At 43.5% G+C, this 20,528-nt stretch overlaps 1 pseudogene and 1 gene segment (V, D, J or C); one reads left to right on the forward strand and one right to left on the reverse strand.

The window, feature by feature from the left end:
* The first annotated feature begins 2,257 nt into the window (after positions 1–2,257).
* On the forward strand, positions 2,258–2,936 carry LOC140502143 (immunoglobulin lambda variable 3-9-like). The segment is given in 2 exon segments: positions 2,258–2,455; positions 2,620–2,936. Coding segments are annotated over 2 exon segments (363 nt in total).
* A 13,409-nt stretch (positions 2,937–16,345) lies between these two features.
* LOC140498044 (elongation factor 1-alpha 1 pseudogene) lies at positions 16,346–18,025 on the reverse strand (annotated as a pseudogene).
* Positions 18,026–20,528: the final 2,503 nt, after the last annotated feature.

The following is a 20,528-nucleotide window of genomic DNA, read 5'->3' on the forward strand; positions in this document are numbered from 1 at the left end:
GGAAAGTAAAAATAATTGTAATGTGCACAGCAGAATGTGGGGGAGGATTCTAAATATGCAGCAAGAAATTTCCATTTCAGGAAAGCCTGTATAATAAATGCTATGCACTGCACTGAGAGCTGTCCATCTTTTCTTTGTTCCCTTGGAATTTTTCTTGTGTTCTCAGCTGTGAGCTTTTTAATTTGTTCTTTTCACCCTCCCACCCCAGAAGGCATAATTAAATGCAGACAAGTATATATGTACATATACATAAACATACATACATATATGCTTATATATACACATACTACCACATACACAGGAAGACACACAAATACACATAAACACAGGCACCTGTGCACAGACATATACTTACACATACATGTACTCAGATATCAATAATCATACTCATGTATAAATGTTTGCATTCAAGTGCATCTATTTAAGACTATACTGTACTTATCTACCCTCTGTTTCTCTGAGGATGAATAACATCTTCTTTCATAAATCTTAGTTTGTCCGTATTTTTCCAAGTCTACAAATTCATCATTTCCTCCACCACAACAGTGTTCTCTGGGACTGGGAACTCTGGATTCTAAAGACATTTGCACTTTCCACTGTTGTTACTCCACTAACACACAAGCTTCTGTCCCCTCTCCTCTGATAATCCTAATCTGTATTGTCTAACTGGAAACCACAAACCACATCAATGAGATCTCCTGAAAACTCATTCAACTTTGTCCTTACCACTGGACTCCAGTGTTGGTTGTTTTTAGCCCCGAGAGTCTTTTTGAGTCATTCACCAGGCTCATTGGTTCCCAATATCTTTGTCAAAAAGGTGTTAAGATTCTTCACAGTGTTCTAGGAGGTGAAATCCTAGCTCATTGGAAGTCCTCCAGGAATCTCCAGCTGTCTCAGCCTTGAAAACCCAGGCTGCTGGATTCTCCTATGCCGTTATTTTTTATTTTCCAGGGTAATATTACCTGGTGTTACACTCCCATAGGACGTTGAAAATAACAGGAATGTACTTCCCTGAAGAAGCTGTACTTACCGGCCTCTGCCTGTAGAGGGCACTGTTGGATAAGATGCAGTTTTTCCCAACTGAGCCAGGAGCTTATGCCCCAGAGTCCCTTCAGCCTCTGCTCTGGTGGAAGCCAAAGACCAGCCCACAGGCACTCAGGAGAGATTGAGGTAGGGGAAGTTTTGCATGCCTGTGGCCTGTGAAGGATAAGAGAGCCTGTGGGTACCAGCCCCAACTGTGTGGTCCTTGGAAGTTCTGAGTTAGGCTGTCAATGCCCCCTGGGGTTCTTGGCCCCTGAGCTCCTGGTCTCCTGCCCTGTGTCCTGGGGAGGTGCACCTGCCTCTGCGGTCCCAGTCTCTCCTCTTGAGTTGGGGGAAGATGCAGAGCTACCCTTCCCAATGCCCCACCTTTTTAGGAGACACTTCCCAAATCCCTTAGGCCCTTAATTTTGGCTCCCCAAGGGCCTCAGTGTTTGGAGTCTGTGGTGAATTCCAGATGAAAACAGGACTTTTGGGCTTGATCATTTAAGGCCAGAGCTGTTAGGGAAGTTAGAGACACTTCAGTCCAATCCCTGTCCTTTTATCAATGGAGAAGTGGACCCCAGAGTGAGGATGTGCCTGACTTCCTTCCTCCTCTTGGGAGGCCTGAGTAGCAGAAGACCCCGGGATGTGGGGGCAGAAGCTGGGTCCACTCACTGTTATGGCTCTTCTTTGGATGGTCATGAGGAAGCTCTGGATTAGAGGCCAGGCAAGGCAACAGGTATTTCTTAATTCCTTCATGTGTCAGGCCCTATGCTTAGGGCTGGGGACTCCAGTGCAGATAAATAGAGTCCCTGCCTTGATGGAGCTCACATCCTAATTGGAAAACACCTGCTGAAAGGAGCCAACAGTGATGGGGGAGAGAAGGCCCCACTCCCTATGCTCCTGAATCCTCCAGAGTCCCAACCACATCTGGAGGGGAGGAAGTCTGGCTGTCCCCAAGCAGTGCCTGGGGGAACTCATCAATGGGGGAAGGGGCAGCATGGGGGCAGGTCCATGGGGAGAAGGCTCCAGGGTACAGGGAAGGTGTAGGAGGACAAAACAGTTCAGTTACAGTGACAAGGTCCTGCAGCATCATACATAGTCCTGAGTAGGAAGGAACCTGACTCCAAGAATCCCAGAATCTCAGAGGAGGAAATGACCTCAGGGGCTTTTATTACCCTCCCCTGCCAGAGAAAGGACCTGCCTCCTCTGCCTAAGGAACCCACAGAGTCAGTCAGTCACCACCTGAGGCCTCTCTTTCAGGTGTCCAGAGCAGGAGCAGATTTGCATGTGGGGGCCTCCTCCCAGCAGGGCCTGGGCTGGTCTTAAGTGAGCCCTGGGGGAGCCCAGCCCCATCTGGGGATCCTTAGGACACAGAGGCTCTTAACCATGGCTTGGATTTCTCTGCTGTTCTCCCTCCTGACTGTCTACACAGGTGAGGATGCCCAGGGACTCCTCCCTGTGGCTCAGGCCCCACAGAGTCTGAGGTCAGGCATACTACTGACTTGAGCTCATCCTGAAGCTGCTTCAGGGGACAGTGTCCCCTCTGGGGAGATAGACCCCTGCCTGTGACCAATCTCTTCTTTCCTTCCCTTGCAGGTTCTGGGGCCTCCTATGTGCTGACTCAGCCTCCTTCAGTGTCCAAAACCCTGGGAGGGACAGCCTCCATCTCCTGTGCTGGGAACGGACTTCGTAGCTACAGTGTATACTGGTACCAGCAGAAACCTGGTCAGGCCCCTAAGCTGGTGATATATTATGATAACAGCAGGCCCTCGGGAATCCCTGACAGATTCTCTGGCTCCAAGTCAAGGAACACAGCCACCCTGAGCATCTCTGGGCTCCAGGCTGAGGATGAGGCTGATTATTACTGTCAGGTGTGGGATAGTGGTCCTGATGTACACAGTGACACAGACTGAGGGGAAAGTGAGACAAAAACCCTGCCAGGCCTTCTCCCCCTGTGCCCTCCCCTCTAGGCTCCAGAGAGGTGCTTGGTGAGCACAGGACAGAAACAACTTCACTTTCTGGCCCCTTCCTCCCCTTCTCCCTCCCTGCTCTTCTCCCTGGGAAACCCTCCCCCAATGACCCTCTCCCTCTAAGTCTCCCCTTCCTCACACCCTCACCTGCTCCCTCTTTCCCTGCCTCCACATGATCCCCTCTCATGCTTTGAGTTGTGCTGCCCCCCGAAGGGCTCTTTCCGCCTCTTCCAAGCTTTGGAGGCTGTTTTGGTGCCAGGATGGAGAAGAGGAACCCTCTGAAGTCCTCCCCAAGTTCCCTCCAAAAGAAGTAAAAAAACTGACTCAGTCTGATCTGGGAGCAGGGAAGCAGCTTAGCAGACAGGCAGAAAAAGTTTATCACACTGGGCTGGTAGGAGAATAGGGTCTAAGAGCAGAACCAGCAGAGTCCACAGCAGGAGGCCTGCAGTAAGGCTGCAAGTCTGGGGCAATTCACCCTCCTGCAATTCAGCAGTCTCCCAGTAAAGGCAGCAATCTGTGCAGCTCACAAGGCCACACCCCAATGAGCCTACCCTTACCAAAAGCCACCAGGGAGGCCTTGACCCCAGTGATCACCAGGAGTGAAGTGGGACTGGCCAAATAAGCCTATGTTTCCATTGCAACCCTTGCAGGTAAATAGCTAAGCCCAGTCCCAGGTCAGACCCACAGGGACATCCCACTGCCAAACCACCAGGGAAATCTGCCCTCCAGAGACAGCAAGCAGCTTAGCCCAGATTGCCAGGGAAGGACAGCAGCAAGACCCAAAGCCCCAACACTAAAAGCTTAGGGCAGTGCACAACCAGAGCCCAACTCTCACGTTAAAACACCATGTCCCAAAAAAGACAGAAAATATGAGCAAACAGCCAAAAAACCTTGAGTACAGAAAGAGATCCTTGTAATATGAAGGGTCAAGGCATCAACTTAGGTGAGGAGAATAGCATCAAATTGGCAATGTGCAAGGCTTCAAGGAAAAATCTAATTTGATCTCAGGTCCAACAGGAATTCCTAGAAGAGCTTAGAATGCATGTAATAAGTTAGAGAATTAGAAGAAATATTGAGGAAAAAATTAGAGTAGTAGCAGAAAGTTGTTAGTAAAAGAGTCCATTTCATGGCATAAGATACACAAAAATGTGCAGAGCAAAAGAATTCCAAAAAAAAACATAGGACTGACAAAATGGGAAAGGAAGTACAAAAACTTGCTGAAGAAAATAATTCCTTAAAAATTAGAATTTAATAAATGATGACTAATTACTGTATGAGACATTCTGTGAATGAAGCTCTGGTCTGTACTGAACTTGGTGATCTCAAGTTTGAGCCTCACTAAAGAAATCTGGGATTACCAAGGGTAGAATGAGGGACACTGGGGCTGGAGAAACAGGGGTGCTCTTAGGCAGGGATTGAAAGAGAGACCCATCTGAGTATCTCCAGTCCCTGGCCCAGATACTAGAACGTAGTAGGTGCTTGGTCAAGGTTACTAATTAACAGATGGATTCCCAAAGAGTCAGCCTGTCCCGAGTTCCACAAACTCCCGGGAGAAAATTACAGATTTAAACACTGAATTTGCAGAATCCTACCTTCACAGAACTGAAAGCTTTCATTTTAAAGACGTTGCATTAGATTAATAGGGGAAAAACAGGTGATGTAACCCAAAGACAACCAAGAATCTAGGTTAAGGAAATCCTTATTCATATGGTTAGGTAGTGGAATCTTTTCCACAAATAGTAAAATGTCTTTGGGAAGCTGAAAATCTTTCTTGGCCTCCTAGCTGAGGGAGGTCAAATAGTCCTCTCTTAAAACTATGATTCCATGCATCATATTTTAGTCAGACTAGGCTTATATTAATGGAAGACGTTTCAGTTAATCTAAATGTTAGGAGGAAAGAATGTAAGTCCTCAATAGTAGAATTCAGTGAAAGAAAATAATAATTCCCCCCAAAAGGTTAGAGAATCCTCAAAACAACCCCTTCCATCATGAAGCTATGTAGTTCAAGATCATTCCCTGAATCTCTACAAGAGGGTCTGGGAAATTCCCTGGCCACAGGAAAGACATAGAAGGAAGGGTCAGTTCTACAGAACAATTTCACTGACACAGGAATCCCAGACACAGCTGAGACTAATGAGGAATGTTCCAGACAATGGAGAGGGCATGGTTTCTGTCACTTTTGGCCGAAAGAATGAGAATACTGAAGGCAGAGGATGTATCCTGATGGGGGATGGGTGGGGTAGGAGTGAGGTCCCTCAGAAAAATAGAAGGCTGATCTCCTCAAAGATTCTTTGGCTTCTGTTTTCTCTGTCCCCATCAAACACCTTTGGCCTGAAAATATTGGAACACAAAATAGTCCATTGAGAGTTAAGAATCTAGAAAACTGAGCATAGAGTAAGCTGCTCTTGATGAATACAAATTGCCTGACTCTTAAGCTACAAAAATGTTCTAAAGAATAAGGACAACAAATAATAACCATTTTTAAGGACTTCTCCTAAGTGCCAGATGGTGAACCTACAGTAACAAAAGTAAACCAATCTCTTCCTTTTGATTGGAAGGGATACGATGCCCTTGGGAAATTCTTTATCGCCAAGGCAATATTCACAGCACTGGTGGTGACTATGAACATGATGGTGAAGTTCTGAATCACAAAGTATAACAGACTCTCCACACAGAAGAAAAAAGAAAAACATTTATTCCAATACCAGGAAGCCAAATCCATCACAGGAACCAAGAAGTCAGTACACATTGGCACTGCAGAGAACAAAGTCATTCCCAAGCCCTGACACACACACACCCTCCACCACAGCCTTCCCTCAAGAAAATGCTCAGAAGACTATCTGTACCTGCCTGTGTCCTCTCTCTTCTTCTCTAACTGCTCTCACCAACTTGCTCCCAGCTCTGCTCCACCCTTCCTGTTCTACCAGTTCAGGAAGCTCTTCCCACCATTTGTGACTTAAACTTCCATGTGATTTATGCAGGATACATGAGCCTATTAATGAATAGGAAAGACCTTCCCCTTTGAATTACCACTACAGATGCTGTCCTCGTTTCTTAGAGGCTCAGTGCTATCATGGGTGATGTCTTGACTTGCAGGAAAACAGGATTTAAGTTCGGCACAGGTGCGCAGAGTTGTCTCACTCTCTTCCAGTGAAAGGACAAAAGTCAGGATGATTGTCAATGTCATGAGATGCAGTGGGTGACCTAGATGTCTGCTATTTCACCAGGCTCTGAGTGTTCCACAGCACCAGTTCAGCCCCCTTCAGGGACCCCAAGTGGATGTTGCTGTATTTAGAGGGTCGGGATCTTCTTGGGAAATAGACCACTCTGCCTCCTCTTTCCCTTCCTTCCAGGTTCTATGGCTTTCTATGTATTCCCTTACCCACCTCTGGGTCTTAGAATTCAGCCAGTATATACTCTATTTAGGATAGTACTGAGAACTGCTTTGTATCCTGGTATCAGCAGCAATTTTGAAGGTCTCTCCTGTTGACTTAGGATTCTAGAGACTAGTCCTTGGGGATCCCTGCCCGATTCTCGAATTCCATCTGTGGAAAGAGGGAGGGGCTCAGGGACTCAGGCTCATGACTGAGGATGAGGCTGATTATTACTCTTGGCCATGGAAGAGTGATAACTATGTTCACAATGACAAAAGAAAAAGAAAAATATGAGAAAGGGATCCCTCCATCCATTTAGCATTTCATTTCTTTCTGGATTTAGAAGACTTTTATACACTTTCAGATAAATTTTATATGTATTGTTCCCTCTTGAACCCATTCCCAATGAAACTAGGTTTCCAGGACTACCAGCTTTCCTCCCCCATCTAATGCGTCTGTGTTGGATCTTCCTTTTGAACTTCTTTTGTATAAGATAATTATTCTTTTTAGGTGTTCCTCAAGGGTTTACTTTTTGAACTCATATCATGCTCACATCTACCACCAGTCTTTCCATCTATCTACCCAATTACTAATGACAATCTTAGACATACACTTTAAGTACATAAAAGATGAGCTGTCTGTCCTTATTAAATCCCTTGTAATTAGTGTTTGCTATGTATCTTGTATCTCTCTTGGCTCTTGTATGGCAAATCTTCTCTTAAGTTCAGGTCTGTTTTCTTTTTTAACAAAGTCTGGAAAGTCTGACATTTCATTAAATGTCCATTTTTTCTTTCCCTGAGGATTGTACTCAGCATTGCTGGGTATGATATTTTCAGCTACAATCTCAGTTCATTTTCTCTTCAATATATATTGGGCTCCAAGTCCTGTTGTCTTTTACTGACACCACCGCTAGGTCTCATGTGATTATAATTGTGGCAAAATTATTGAAATTTTCATTTAATTGTTGCTCATAATATTTCATACTTGAGCTGTGGTTTCAGAATTTTACTATAATATTTTTATGGGTTTTCCACATTTTTCCAATCACCATCGTTTGGGTGGTGATTGGTAGACTTTTTTTCTATTTCTACTTTCCCCTCTTGTTCCAATGACTCAGGGAAATTTTCCTTTATTATTTTTATATTAGTATCAAGATTCATCTTGATGTCATAGCTTTCATGCAGTCCAGTTATTCTTATGTTTTCTCTCCTTGGTCTGCTCTCCAGATCCATTGTTTTTCTAGTGAAATATTTCTCATTCTCTTCCATTTTTTCATTCTTTATATTTTATTTCATTATATATGTATCATAATTTTATTAGCTTCTCCTGATTCACTTCTAATTTTCAAAGGCTCATTTTGTTCTTTAATATTCTGCATCTCCTTTTCTAATTGGTTGGCTTTCTTTACATAATCTTGTTTTTCTTAGAGCATTCTTGATTTGTTTGTTTTCTTTCAGTTTATCTCAGTCTCTCTCTTTTGAATTTTGAAGTTTTTTTAAAGTTCTGCTTTGAATTCTATTTGGGCAGGTGGACATTTGACATGGGGGTCGAATGATTTTTGTTTCCTTCAATAGATGAACCCCAGTCTTTTCTTTCCCCATAGTAATTCTCCATAGTTGAATGTTCTCCTTTGTTTTTTAGTCTGTACCAGCTATGTTTTTGTAATCAGCTCTAGTCCTGGGGGATTGGGGATGGTGCCTATGGTCTCAGCTCCTCCTTCAGTTTTCCCCTCTGTCCTGGAGCCAAAACCAAGACCTGCTGACTCCTGTAAGTGCCCAGAGGTAATTGAGTCCCTGCCCCACTGCTTTTGCACTCACAGCATCTGTTGATTCCTTATAACCAGACATGTCTCCATTCACAGCATGGTCTGGCATTCCTTGTGAGCAGATGTTCTCTCCTTCTTCTCTGAAGCAGACACTCTACTCCCCTAAGTGTTCCAGGGAAAAAAGTTCCTGTGGCTGGGGCTGAGGCAGTCTCCCAACCCAGCTAATGCCAGGGCTTGCTGGTGGTTGTTTAACCAGACATCAGCACAGGGATGAAATTTCTTCTGGGATATTTCTTCATGTCTTCCCTGATTGTCCCAGGAGGACCACATTTCTTAGCCTATTTTTATTTATTTTTGGTTCTCTATGTTCCCTCTGAGCCTACAATTATTATCTCACTTCTGGAGTACATCTAGAGAGCCTGGGATTTTCTGACCTATTCTGCCATCTTCCCAGGGAGCAGTAGCTTTGTTTAAAATTTTTTGTTTTATACAACTAAAGCTTACATTTATATGATTAATGATCATTTGGGTTTCTTCCTCTGAAAAATGGGTATTCAAATATTATGACAATTTTTTGAACTAGGGAACACTTCATATTCTGATGTGAATCTATTCCATGAATCTGGAAAATGAGATTCTGATCCCATTTTTACTGTATGAACAGTGTCTCTAAACAATGGTGAACATGAGAGTTCTTTTCCTCCCTCAACTATGCTAATGATTAATAATATAAATTCAAGCAAAAGGAAAGACTATTCTTGTTTTCAAGGATTTTCCATTCCAAAAGGAAAGCCAACAAAATAAAGGACCTTCCTCCTGACAATCCTTGGGGCTCCCATTTCGCTTTGGCCACCCGAGGGAGACATTGGAATGAGTTTGGGATTGAATTAGGCTGGAAATGACCCCTGGGGCTCTTGGCCCCTGAGCTCTTGGTCTCCTGCCCTATGGCTTGGTAGGGAGGGGAGGGCTCAGCTGATGCTATCTTCCCAGCCCCTCCCCCTGAGCACAGGGCAGATGCAGAGCTGCCCCTCCCAGTGTTCCACCATATTAGGGGGCATTTCAGAACTCTCTTAGTCGCCAGAGTGTGAACAACATCCTCAGCTGCTAAAACAACATCCTCAGCTGTTCAGACAAATCCAACTATGAGCCATTGCTCAGAACTCACCGTGTGCCAGGCACTATGCCAGGTGCAGGGGACACAGCAACAAACAGCAGCAATCTGTTCTCAGGGCTCCTTCCCTTCTATTAGAGGAACCCAGATGCCCCTGAGTGAAAAAAGACAACACAGAGACATTCTAGGTAGGTAGAGGTGGAGGAAGGTGTTGAGAGGATGAGGAAAGGTCTCTGAACAGAAAAGAAGGTTGAAACCAGAACCCCTAGAAAAGGCCCCCTACACGCCCCCTCCCCACCTCTCACTCCATTCCCAGATCTTTGTCTTTGTACTTTGTTTTACCCTCCTTGAATGCAATCAGTGAGAGTATATCTCAAAAAATACTCATCTCCCTCCCCTCTTTCCCTCTAATGTAATATATTCTTGTGCCTCTTCCTGTGATGAAATTTATTTTTTTCTGCCTCCTCCTTTTCACATGTCCCATTACAGTCTTTTCACACCCTTGAATCACATTTGTTGTCATCACATCATTGAGTTTAAACCCGCTCCCGCTGTCTGTATTTATCCCTTTTACATTTCATAATAAACGTACAATTCTCAAGATTGACAAGTATCATCTTCCCTTGTAGGAATGTAAACAGTTTGCCCATACTGAATAACAAGCTTTTTTTCCCCCCCATATACCTTTTTATGCCTCTCTTGAGAACTGGGTTTGAAGATCTCATTTTCTATTGAGTTCTGGCCTTTTCATCAGGAAGGTATGGAAATCTCTTACTTCACTGAATGTCCATCTCCTTGACTGAAATATTATGCTCAACTTTGCTGGGTACTTGATTCTTGGTTGTGGTCCCAGCTCCTTTGCCTTACAATATATTACTTTCCAATTCCTTTGACCCTTTAATATAGAAACTACAAGGTCCTGTGTGATCCTGACTGTAGTTCCTCAGTATTTGAATTGTTTCTTTCTGGCTGCCTGCAGTATTTTCTCCTTTATGTGGTAGTTCTGGCTGACAACGATATTCCTTGTTGTTTTTAAGTTTCGGGTCCCTTTCAGGAGGTGAATGCTGGATTTTTTCTGTGCCCATTTTGCTCTCTGGGTCTAGCACTTCTGGGGAATTTTCCTTGCTGATTTCTTGGATAATATTGCCCAGGCTCTTTTTTTCATCATGGTTTTCTGGCAGACCAATAATCCTTAGATTTTTCTGTCCTGGATTTTTTCCAGGTCAGTTGTTTTTCCAATTACATATTTGACATTTTCTTCTATCTTTTCACTCTTCAGATTATATTTGACTAATTCTTGATGTCTCAGAGATTCCTTTGCTTCTACTTGCCCCATTATACTTTTTATGAGATTATTTTCTTCAATTAACTTTTCCATCTCGTTTTCCTTCTGTCCAATTGTTCCTTTAAAGGAGTTATTTTCAGTAGTTAGGTTTTATACTTCTTTTTTCATTTGTTCAATTTTCCTTTTTAAGGAGGTGTTATCTACAGTAAATTCTTTTTTCATATTTTTAAAATCATTGGCCAGTTTTTCTTCTATTTTTCTCATTTGGGTTTCAAAATGCTTCCAGATCTTTTCCAAGAAAGTTCTTTGTGCTTCCGATCAGTTCCTACTCCCTTCTGAAGTTACAGATGGCAGTACGGTCCAATGCTGACCTTTTTGGTATTTGTGTTTTGGTCCTTGTGCCCATAAAAAGATTCTAGGTCTTTTCTTTTCTTCTTTGCTTCTTACTCATGATAATAACCCTTTTCCCGGATTTTAAAGTAGATCTCTGCTTCTGTGGCACAGGGAACTCTGTACCACAGTTCTTGTGCCTAAAACTTGAGGCTTTGTGTGTTGTGGCCTATGGTTCTTCTTATAATCATGAGATTGTATCCATATGTGTGGGAAAAGCTTTTGATAAAATACAACACTCATTTCTATTAAAAAAAAAGGATACTCATAAAATAGATTTTTTCCTTAAGTTGATAGAAAGTATTTATCTAAAAGCATCATCAATTACTATTGGTAATGTGGATAATCTAGACTCTCCTGTCCTGCCCTATCCTGTCCTCTCCTCTGCTGTCCTTTCCCCTGATGATCTTAAACCTTAATACTACTGCACTCTGAAGCCCATAGACTGGCTTCTTGCCCAAACTCCACTCAAGTGCTATTTCCTCGACCCCTCTAGGCTAACTCGTGATTATTAGTTGTAACTGTTTCCCTTCCCTTCCTGTTTGATTTCCTTATTGTTTTTTTTTAAAGGTGCCACTCCCTGACTATTTCTTAAACAGATCCATTGACTATATGGGCTTCATCTCACCCTGAGTACCTGAATAGACCCAAGGCCAAAGAATCCAAGGTCTCCCATTACATCCTGGGTCACCTCTAGTCATCTTGATGAATATCTGGTCACTGGATCCAGATGACTCAGTAGAAAAAAGTGAGGCTGTTGCCCTTACACAGCTCTCCCTCACTCAAAACAAAGTCAAGGGCAAGTCATGTCATCATTTCTCTGATGTCAAAGTCCTCTTCAAAAATGAAGGACAAACACAAGAACGACACAATAATTCAGGCAGTTAAATCACACCCTTGAGAGGTTTAATCAGGTAATCCCTGTTCACAGACATCTTGGCAATTAATTGAACCTGACTATTCAGAAGGTGCTGCCTGTGTACCTGACTGTCTACTGAGTATGAGAAAACATATGACAATTGTCCTTTCATTGGAAAATCTCTAGATATATGTTGGCAGGTGAATGGAATGAAGTCTCATTATGCTCTAAGAATGAGGGGATCGACAATTGGAGGAAAGCGTGAACACATTTATGCACTGAAGGGCAGCAAAGTGAAGAACAGATGGAGAACAATCTATAGAGTAATTAAAATATTGTAGAAAAAAGCAACTTTGAAAGATTTCAGAATTCAGACCGAGATAATGATAAAACTAAGAGTCACAAAGAACGAAGGTTAGATGTGTCAGTCACTTCTTGATAGACAGAAGAACTGAAAATAGTGAGAGAAACATGGAGCTGGGCACAGCTAACCAAGAATATGCAGCTGAACAAAAGGAGGATGGAAAGTGATCAGGGGTATTTTGAATTAAGTACATAACTGAGAGGGAACAAAGAAAGAGGAAAAAAAGGATTGGAAAAATTGGATAACTTAGTACAAGGAAGAAAGAATAAGCAATCATGCGGGAAAACTCTAAAACTTGGGGAACATGTAATGGTAGAAGGAAAACCATGGAGAGTGAGAAGAGTGTCTGGAGACTAATGTCTCCTGAATGTAGATAATGGAATAATAATTGTGAGGCAAAGTATTGTTTCAAAAGCTTAAGGAGAACAAAAAAACTCCATAATTCAGAAAAATATTAAATACAATAATAATGGAAAATATACAATCAATTCTTACAATTTTAAATTTCAATGAATTAAAATATTCAGTGATATGATATGGAGTGATGCTTGATTAACAAAAGAAAAAGCTCCAAGACACTGATTTAAAAAAGCATATCAATCAATCAGTAATTAATCAATAAACACTTAAGAAGTGCCTCCTATGTACCAGGCATTATGCTAAGCACACTGAGCATCTATAAATAAAGCTAAGCATGACTAAAAAAGAAATGAATACACTATAAAAAGCTAGAATATGCTTTACCATGTATGCAGTGAGTCTAGAAAGCAGAAGATTCAATCATGCTATCAGATGAAAGAAAGATAATCACAATATAATCAGAGAAAAACAAATTAAATTTGGCTAAAAGGAATCAGAGGCTACAATCAAATGTCAGCATTAACTTTGTACAATCCAAAAGTCTAAATATGGAAATCTGTAAAGCAAAAATTAATAGAATTTCAAAAATAGTGACTGAATAAAAGTAGGAGACTTTAAGATCCCTTTCTCAGAATTAGATAACACCAAGAGAAAGATGAAGAAATGAAAAATAGAAAATGGAAAAAATGTCTTGTAAATGAGAACTAAAATTTGATAACATTTTCTCAGTTGGACTCCTAAAGAATATATGTTTTTTCAACATCGTTTATAAACTTATAAAAATCAACAGTATTAACAGGACTCAGAACTATTGCAAATAAATGTTGATGATCAATTAAGATTATTTGAACCCAAATAGGGTTCAAAGCCTGAAATAGTCAACTAGAAGATGAACCTTGGCCTGGTCGACATGCCCTTCTTTGTTCTCTTTGCAAATCCATAGAATGCCTCTTCCTGTGTCAACAACTACAAAGCCAGAAGAAGCAAAAAGCATTCCTCTGTTTGTGTCCATTAACAATAAGAAGCCTTAACCCAAGACATTGTCTGGAATAATGGAACTTTTCTTATCATAATATTTTATGGACATGTACTATGTTATGTCATCTTAATGGTGAAGGTTGTGATTTCAATGGACACTTTGTCACCCTTCTTATTTTATTGTATTTACAATTTATTCAACTGAGAAATCTCCTTTCTCATGCTATGGTTAAACATATGTGGAGAGCATGAATTTCAGTGACAGACATCCTGAGTTAGGAAAAGGTTCTCATTCTTTTAATCAGACAGAATTAAAATCTCACTCCATGCACATGCATGTGCACTGGCTTTGCCAGCTTTAACAGAATAAAGAACATGAACTGATATACCACCTAGTCTGTTTACTTCTTTTAACCAAACTTTCAGGTTGACAATGTAAAAGGGCAGAAATGACAAACACATGTTTTATATGCCATCATGAAAGAAAAGACACAGACTCAGTACCTACATTTCTCAAGTCTCAAAAGCTTTTACCCTTCACTTTACATCAGTTCATGTCTTTCCAGGTTTTTCAGAAATCATCCCACTTTTCATTTCTTAGAGCACAATAATATTCCATCACAATCATAGGCCACATCTTGTGTAGCCATTCCCCCACTGATGGGCATCCTTTGATTTCCAATTCTTAGCCGTGACAAAAAGAGCTTCTCTAAATATTTGTTTCTATGGGCCATTTTCTTCTTGTTTTGGTCTATTTCTTTGATACTTCAAGTTCCTGTGGTTCACCACCATGTTTGTTCTCTGCTCCTTCCATTCTCCTGAACTTCAACTGGATAGCTCAGCCAGTGTACTTCCTGAAGATGATTCCTCTTCTATGGTTTTCTTTACACTGATCTTTCCTCCTTCTGTGGATTTGCTTCCTGCTTAACCCAAGGTGCCACTGTCGTTCCCCAGCAGGCCCACCGCAACAAAGTCCCTGGGTGCCCAGTGCACTGGGCATGTTCACACATGGGCTGGTGTGTTCAGGTCCCAGGGGCACTATTCCTTTAAAATGACAAGGTGCCAAGCATTTATGAGGTGCAGACTCTGCCTCAGGCACTGGGCTAACATCTGGGAACATAAATTCAAGCCAAAAAAATGACAGTTCCTGTTTCCATGGAGCCCCCATTCCAAAGGAGAAAGTAAATAAAAACAGGACCTTCCTCCTGACCTTCTCTTGGAAGGCTATTGTCCCTGTGACCACCAGAGGGAGACAATGGGATGAGTTTGGGTCTGAGATGGGCTGGAAATGTCTCCTGTGGCTCCTAGACTCCTGCCCTGTGCCCTGAGGGAGGCTCAGCTGGTGCTGCCTTCCCAGCCCCTCCCCTGAGCTGGGGGCACATGCAGAACTGCCCCTCCCAATGCCTCACCTTTTTAAGGGACACTTCAGAATTCCCTTAGGCCCCAGAGTGTGAACAACATTCTCAGCTACTAAAAATGTTCAGAAAAGTCCAATGACGAGCCACTGCTCAGCATTACCCTGTGCCAGGCACTGTGCCAGGTGCAGGGGGCACAGTAACAAACAGCAGCCGTCTCTGTTCTCATGCCCCTCCCTTTCATGGGAGGAACTCAGATGCTCCTGCATGGGGAAGGACAACACAGAGAAATGCTAGGGTGTTGGGGGAGGAGGAGCCTTCTCAGCTGAGGTTGGGGGAGATGAAGAAAGGCCTCAGGCAGAAAAGGAGGTTGGAGAAAGAACCCCTAGAAAATGCCCCTTCCATGTCCCCACCACTCCCCCTCTTCATATCTCCCTCTATTACTAGATCTGTTGATCTGCCTGAGTGTGGGAGTGGGCCCAGGCCCAGAGGGACAGCCAGCATGGTGTATTTAATGGGCACTATGTGATCTGCAACACAATGACAGGTGGTAGGTCATTTAGACCTCACTACCTGCCCTGGGAAGTAGGGGCTATTATGTTCCCATTTTACACATACATGAAAACAGAGACCCAGACAGGTTAGGTTGACTTGCTCAGGGTCACAGAGATCACAAACTTCAGAGACAAGAACTGAAAGCAGGGCTTCTTGTCCCAAGTTCCAAGTGCTTACCGCTGCACCACCAAGGTGCAGGATGGGTAGAAAAGTGAGGCCTAGCACAGTGGGGATAATGTCAGGAGGGCTGAGTTTCAGAATGAGATGTGGTTGGGAAGGAAAAAAAAGGACAAAGGAAAAGGGCAACAGAGAACAAAGCTGGGAGAGGATCACAGTTCCCTTCTTTTTTCCTTCTCAGTCAAAGAACAGTGTCCAAAATCCACACTTGCTTACAAGATCAAGTATAACCTATGTGTGGAGTTCCGTCTCCATTCACATACATATCCATCCTTCCCTGCTTCAGGACGGAAAAGGGAGATTGGCTCAGGGAGGAGGATCTCAGGGGGACAGAGCCCCAGAACAAATTGTGGCTGGAAGGCCATCCCCACACCTTCTGAGGCTCAATATATTTGATAGGTTTGCAGTCTAGGTGGTCTCCCTGCTTCAGATGATGAGTCTCTAGGGGCACAGAGAGAACTCCTATTCCCCACCTGACCTAAAGCATCATCCCCAGAAGCCCGGGGATAAGACAGAGTGAGAGGATACCCAGAACACTGAGAAAGTGCTCACCTGCAGATCTCCGATGCTCTTGACTATTTAATTACTAAATTTGAATAAACAAACAAATCAATAAAATTTATTTCCTTAAACCTCACCCACCTCTGACTTCCTGAGGTTCTCATTCTCTGGGGAATTTGCTCAAAATATTGAGACGCTCTTTGTTAGGTAAGTGAAAAAGCTGGAAGAGGCATCACTCACATTTTTTTTTTATTTTTTATTCGCATTACAGTGCTTTAATGGTCTCAAAACTCTTTGACAGATTTTTGGCCAAGTTGTTTCCATTTAAAAATTACTGATTTTGAAAACTGATAACTTAAAACTGCCACGAAACAAATGGTCCACAAAAGCATTCCTTTCCTCCTGAAGCTTTTACAATGCATTGTAATCATTAACCCATCTTTTACTATTAAACTGAAATGGCCAATTGAGACAAACAGTTCTGAGACCTTTCTTCCACCCCTGATTAAGACTGGGGTGGCAGTTGTTGTACAGAATATGCATTTCGCCTTCTGGACCTTCTGGGCAGATTTTGTGACCTTGCCAGCTCCAGCAGCCTTCTTGTCAACTGCCTTGATGACACCAGCTACAACAGTCTGCCTCATATCATGAACAGCAAAACGACCCAGAGGAGGAGAATCAGAGAGACTCTCCACACACATGGGCTTGCCTGGAACCATGTCAATGAAATCAGCATGTCCAGATTACAGGAATTTAGGGCCATCTTCCAGCTTCTTACCAGAACGCTGATCAGTCTTCTCCTTCAGTTCAGCAAACTCTCAAGCAACATGAGCAGTGTGACAATCCAGAACAGGTGAATAGCCAGCACTGATTTGGGCTGGATGGTTCAGGATAATAACCTGTGCAGTGAAACCAGCTGCTTCCATAGGAAGGTCATTCTTGCTATCACCAGCCACATTACCACAACAGACATCTTTGACTGACACGTTCTTGACATTGAAACCAACATTATCCCCTGGCAGAGCCTCACTCCAAGCTTCATGGTGTATTTCGACAGACTTTACTTCAGCTGTAACAATGACTGGAGCAAAGGTGTCCACCATGCCTGGTTTTAGAGCACCAGTTTCTATGTGGCCAACAGGTACAGCACCAATAGAGCCAATCTTGTAGACATCTTGGAGAGGTAGACGAAGGGGCTTGTCAAGTGGCAGAATGCAAACCAAAGCTTCAAGCAGTGTAGTTCCATTAGCATTGCCATCCTTGAGAGTGACTTTCCATCCCTTGAACCAGGGCATATTAGAGCTAGGCTCCAGCATGTTGTCACCATTCCAACCTGAAATTGGCACAAAAGCTGCTGTATCAGGGTTGTAGCCACTTTTCTTAATATAGGTGCTGACTTCCTTGACAATTTCCACGTGTCTCTTCTGGATGTAGGGGGGTCGGGGGAATCCATTTTGTTTGCACCAACAATTAGTTATTCCAGAAAGGCATGGTCACGGGTCTGCCCATTCTTAGAAATGCCAGCCTCAAATTCACCAACACCAGCAGCCACAATCAGGACAGCACAGTCCACCTGAGATGTGCCTGAAATAACGTTCTTGATGAAATCTCTATGTCCTGGAGCATCAATAATGATCAGGTTGTATTTGCTGGTCTCAAATTTCCACAGGTAGATATCAGTAGTGATACCACACTCATGTTCAGCCTTCAGTTTATCCAAGACACAGGCATATTTAAAGAAGTCTTTTCCCATCTCAGCAGCCTCCTTCTAGAACTTCTCAATAGTTCTCTTATCAATTCCATGACATTTGTAGATGAGGTGACCAGTAGTGGTGGACTTGCCAGAGTCTACATGTCCAGTGACAACAGTGTTAATGTGAGTCTTTTCCTTGCCCATTTTTGTGGAAGTTTATCGATGGTTTTCCCAACACCTGTGTTCTGCCGGCAAACCCGTTGTGAAAAAGGTCACTCTCATTTTAATAAGGGAGAACTGAGACTCAGAGCAAGCATGTGCCTGGCTTCCTTCCTCTGCAACCTCTTGTGAGGCCTGAGCAGCAAGACTCATGGGTAAGTAGGGGCAGAAGGTGGGTTCCCTCACTGTTATAATTGATCCTTTGGATGGTCCTGAAGCAGTTCTGGATTGGAGGCCAGGCAAGGCAACAAGCAATTTTCAATACCATCCTGTGCACCAGGCCCTGTGCTAAGTGCTGGAGATTCTATGGGAGATAAACAGACAGTCCCTGCCCAGATGGAGCTCACGTCCTAATGGAGAAGACGTCACTGAAAGGGGCCCCCAGTGATGGGGCAGAGAAAGCCCCATTCCCTATGTGTCTGAATCCTCCAGAGTCCCAGGCACAGTTGGAAGTGATGAAGTCTGGCTGATTCCAAGCAGGGCCTGGGGGAACTCACCAATGGGGGAGAGAGGATCCATGGGCAGAAGACTTCAGGGTATAGGGAAGGTCCAGGAGCAGTTCAGTTACAGTGACAAGGTCTTGGAGCATCAGACACAGGCCTGGGGAGGAATGAACTTGACTCTTAGAATCCCAGAATCTTAGAGGAAGAAATGACCTCAGGGCCCATGATGACCCTCCCCTGATAGAAGAAGGACCTGCCCCTCTCAGTTTCAGCAGCCCATAGGGTCAGTCAGTCATCACCTGAGGCCACTCTTTCAGGTGTCCAGAGCAGGAGCAGATTTCCATGTGGAGACCTCCTCCCTTCAGGGCCTGGGCTGATCTGAAGACAGCCCTGGGGGAGCCCAGCCCCATCTGGGGAGCCTCAGCACACAGAGCACTGGGCTCAACTTTTACCATGGCTTGGATTACTCTGCTGTTCTCCCTCCTGACTGTCTGCACAGGTGAGGCTGCCCTGGGTCTCCTCCCTGTGGATCAGGTCCCACAGTGCCTCAGTGAGCACAGATCTAGTCCTGCCCAGTGCTCATCTTGAAAGTGCTTGAGGGGTCAGCATCCCCTTGGGGGAGAGAAGACCCTGCCTCTGCACAATGTCTTATTTCCTTCCCTTGCAGATTCTGGAGCCTGCTATGTGCTGACCCAACCTCCTTCAGTGTCCAAGAGCCTGGGAGAGATGGCCTCCATCGCCTGTGCTGGGAATGGACTTAGCAGTAAAAATATATACTGTGTTAACCTGAAAACTTGGTTAAAGAAAAGACAACAGACTAAAGGCATGTGTGACTTATTAATTAATTCCCTCTTAAAGGTAGCAGTCATAGTGCTACGGTATCAGAGGTTAATCTGACTGCCTGGTACAGAAATAGTCTCTCTTAAATACTATCTGCCTTGAAAAAGGAATTCACTTAGTTGAACAAATTATAAATTTAGTATGAAAAGACATTTAACAAAGAGTGTCAGTGGGATTTATGATTATAAGCTGTGTAAATTTCCTCTCTGTAGTATATGTCTCTGTGACATATGATAAGGAAAAAATCCCACCACTCTGATGACAGGCATCCTGTCCTAAACAGGTCCTTGAAATTGCTTAGCAAGGAAAGGATACCTTTAGCAAAGTTGCAATTGAAATTACAAACCAGGATATCTGTGTTTTTTCTTATCACTGAGAGGGCAGGAATAGGGTCTCCTAAGGAAGTTACAAAGTCAACCCTATTTTCTTTGCTAACAAAAGGCATTCTATGAGTTTACTTAAGATAGCAAGGGAAATTATTAGGTCCAGGCTCTTCCTAATTCAAACTCTGGCCTTCACAAAATCTAAAGTTTATGTTAAAAGATTATCAACTGATACCAGCACATTTCTGGCCAAGCACCTAAACTGGTGATTTATGGTACTACCAGCAGGCCCTTGGGGATCCCTGACAGATTCTCTGGCTCCCAGTCAGGAAATGTAGCCACATTGACAATCTCTGGTCTCCAGGCTGAGAATGAAGATGATTATTATTGTCAGGTGTGGGATAGTGGTGCTGTGCACAGTGACAGAGACCCAGAAGGGGAAGTGAGACAAAAAGCCCTCCCAGGCCTGCTCCCCCATGCCCTTCCCTCTGTGCTCCAGAAAAGTGCCTGGTGAGCTCAGGACAGAAACAGCTTCTTCCTCAGGCCCCTTTCACCCCTCCTGCTTCCCTGCTCTTCTGCCTGGGGCTGGGGGAGGGAGCAACCTTCCCCCATCTGACTGTACCCCTCTAAAGTTCTTTCCCTCTCCCCACCTCATCTGCTCCTTCCCTCCACCTGCTTCCCTCTCATTCTGTAAGTTCTGCTGCCCCCCTTAAAACCTATTTTGGTCTCTCCCCAACTTTAAATATTGTTCAGGTACAATGAGGGCAGAGTAAGGAAGGAACCCCCTGAAGCACTCCCAAACAAACAAACAAAAAGCATTACAAAACAATCTCAGAATTGACCTAGGAACAAGGAAGCAGCTGATCAGACAGGAAAAGTTTGTCTCACTGGGTTGAAAGGGGAGAGAGGACCAAGGGGTGCATCAGTAGCTAGCACAAAGAGA

Source organism: Notamacropus eugenii, chromosome 4 (genome assembly GCF_028372415.1).
Source record: "Notamacropus eugenii isolate mMacEug1 chromosome 4, mMacEug1.pri_v2, whole genome shotgun sequence".
In the NCBI taxonomy this organism is placed as follows: domain Eukaryota; kingdom Metazoa; phylum Chordata; class Mammalia; order Diprotodontia; family Macropodidae; genus Notamacropus; species Notamacropus eugenii.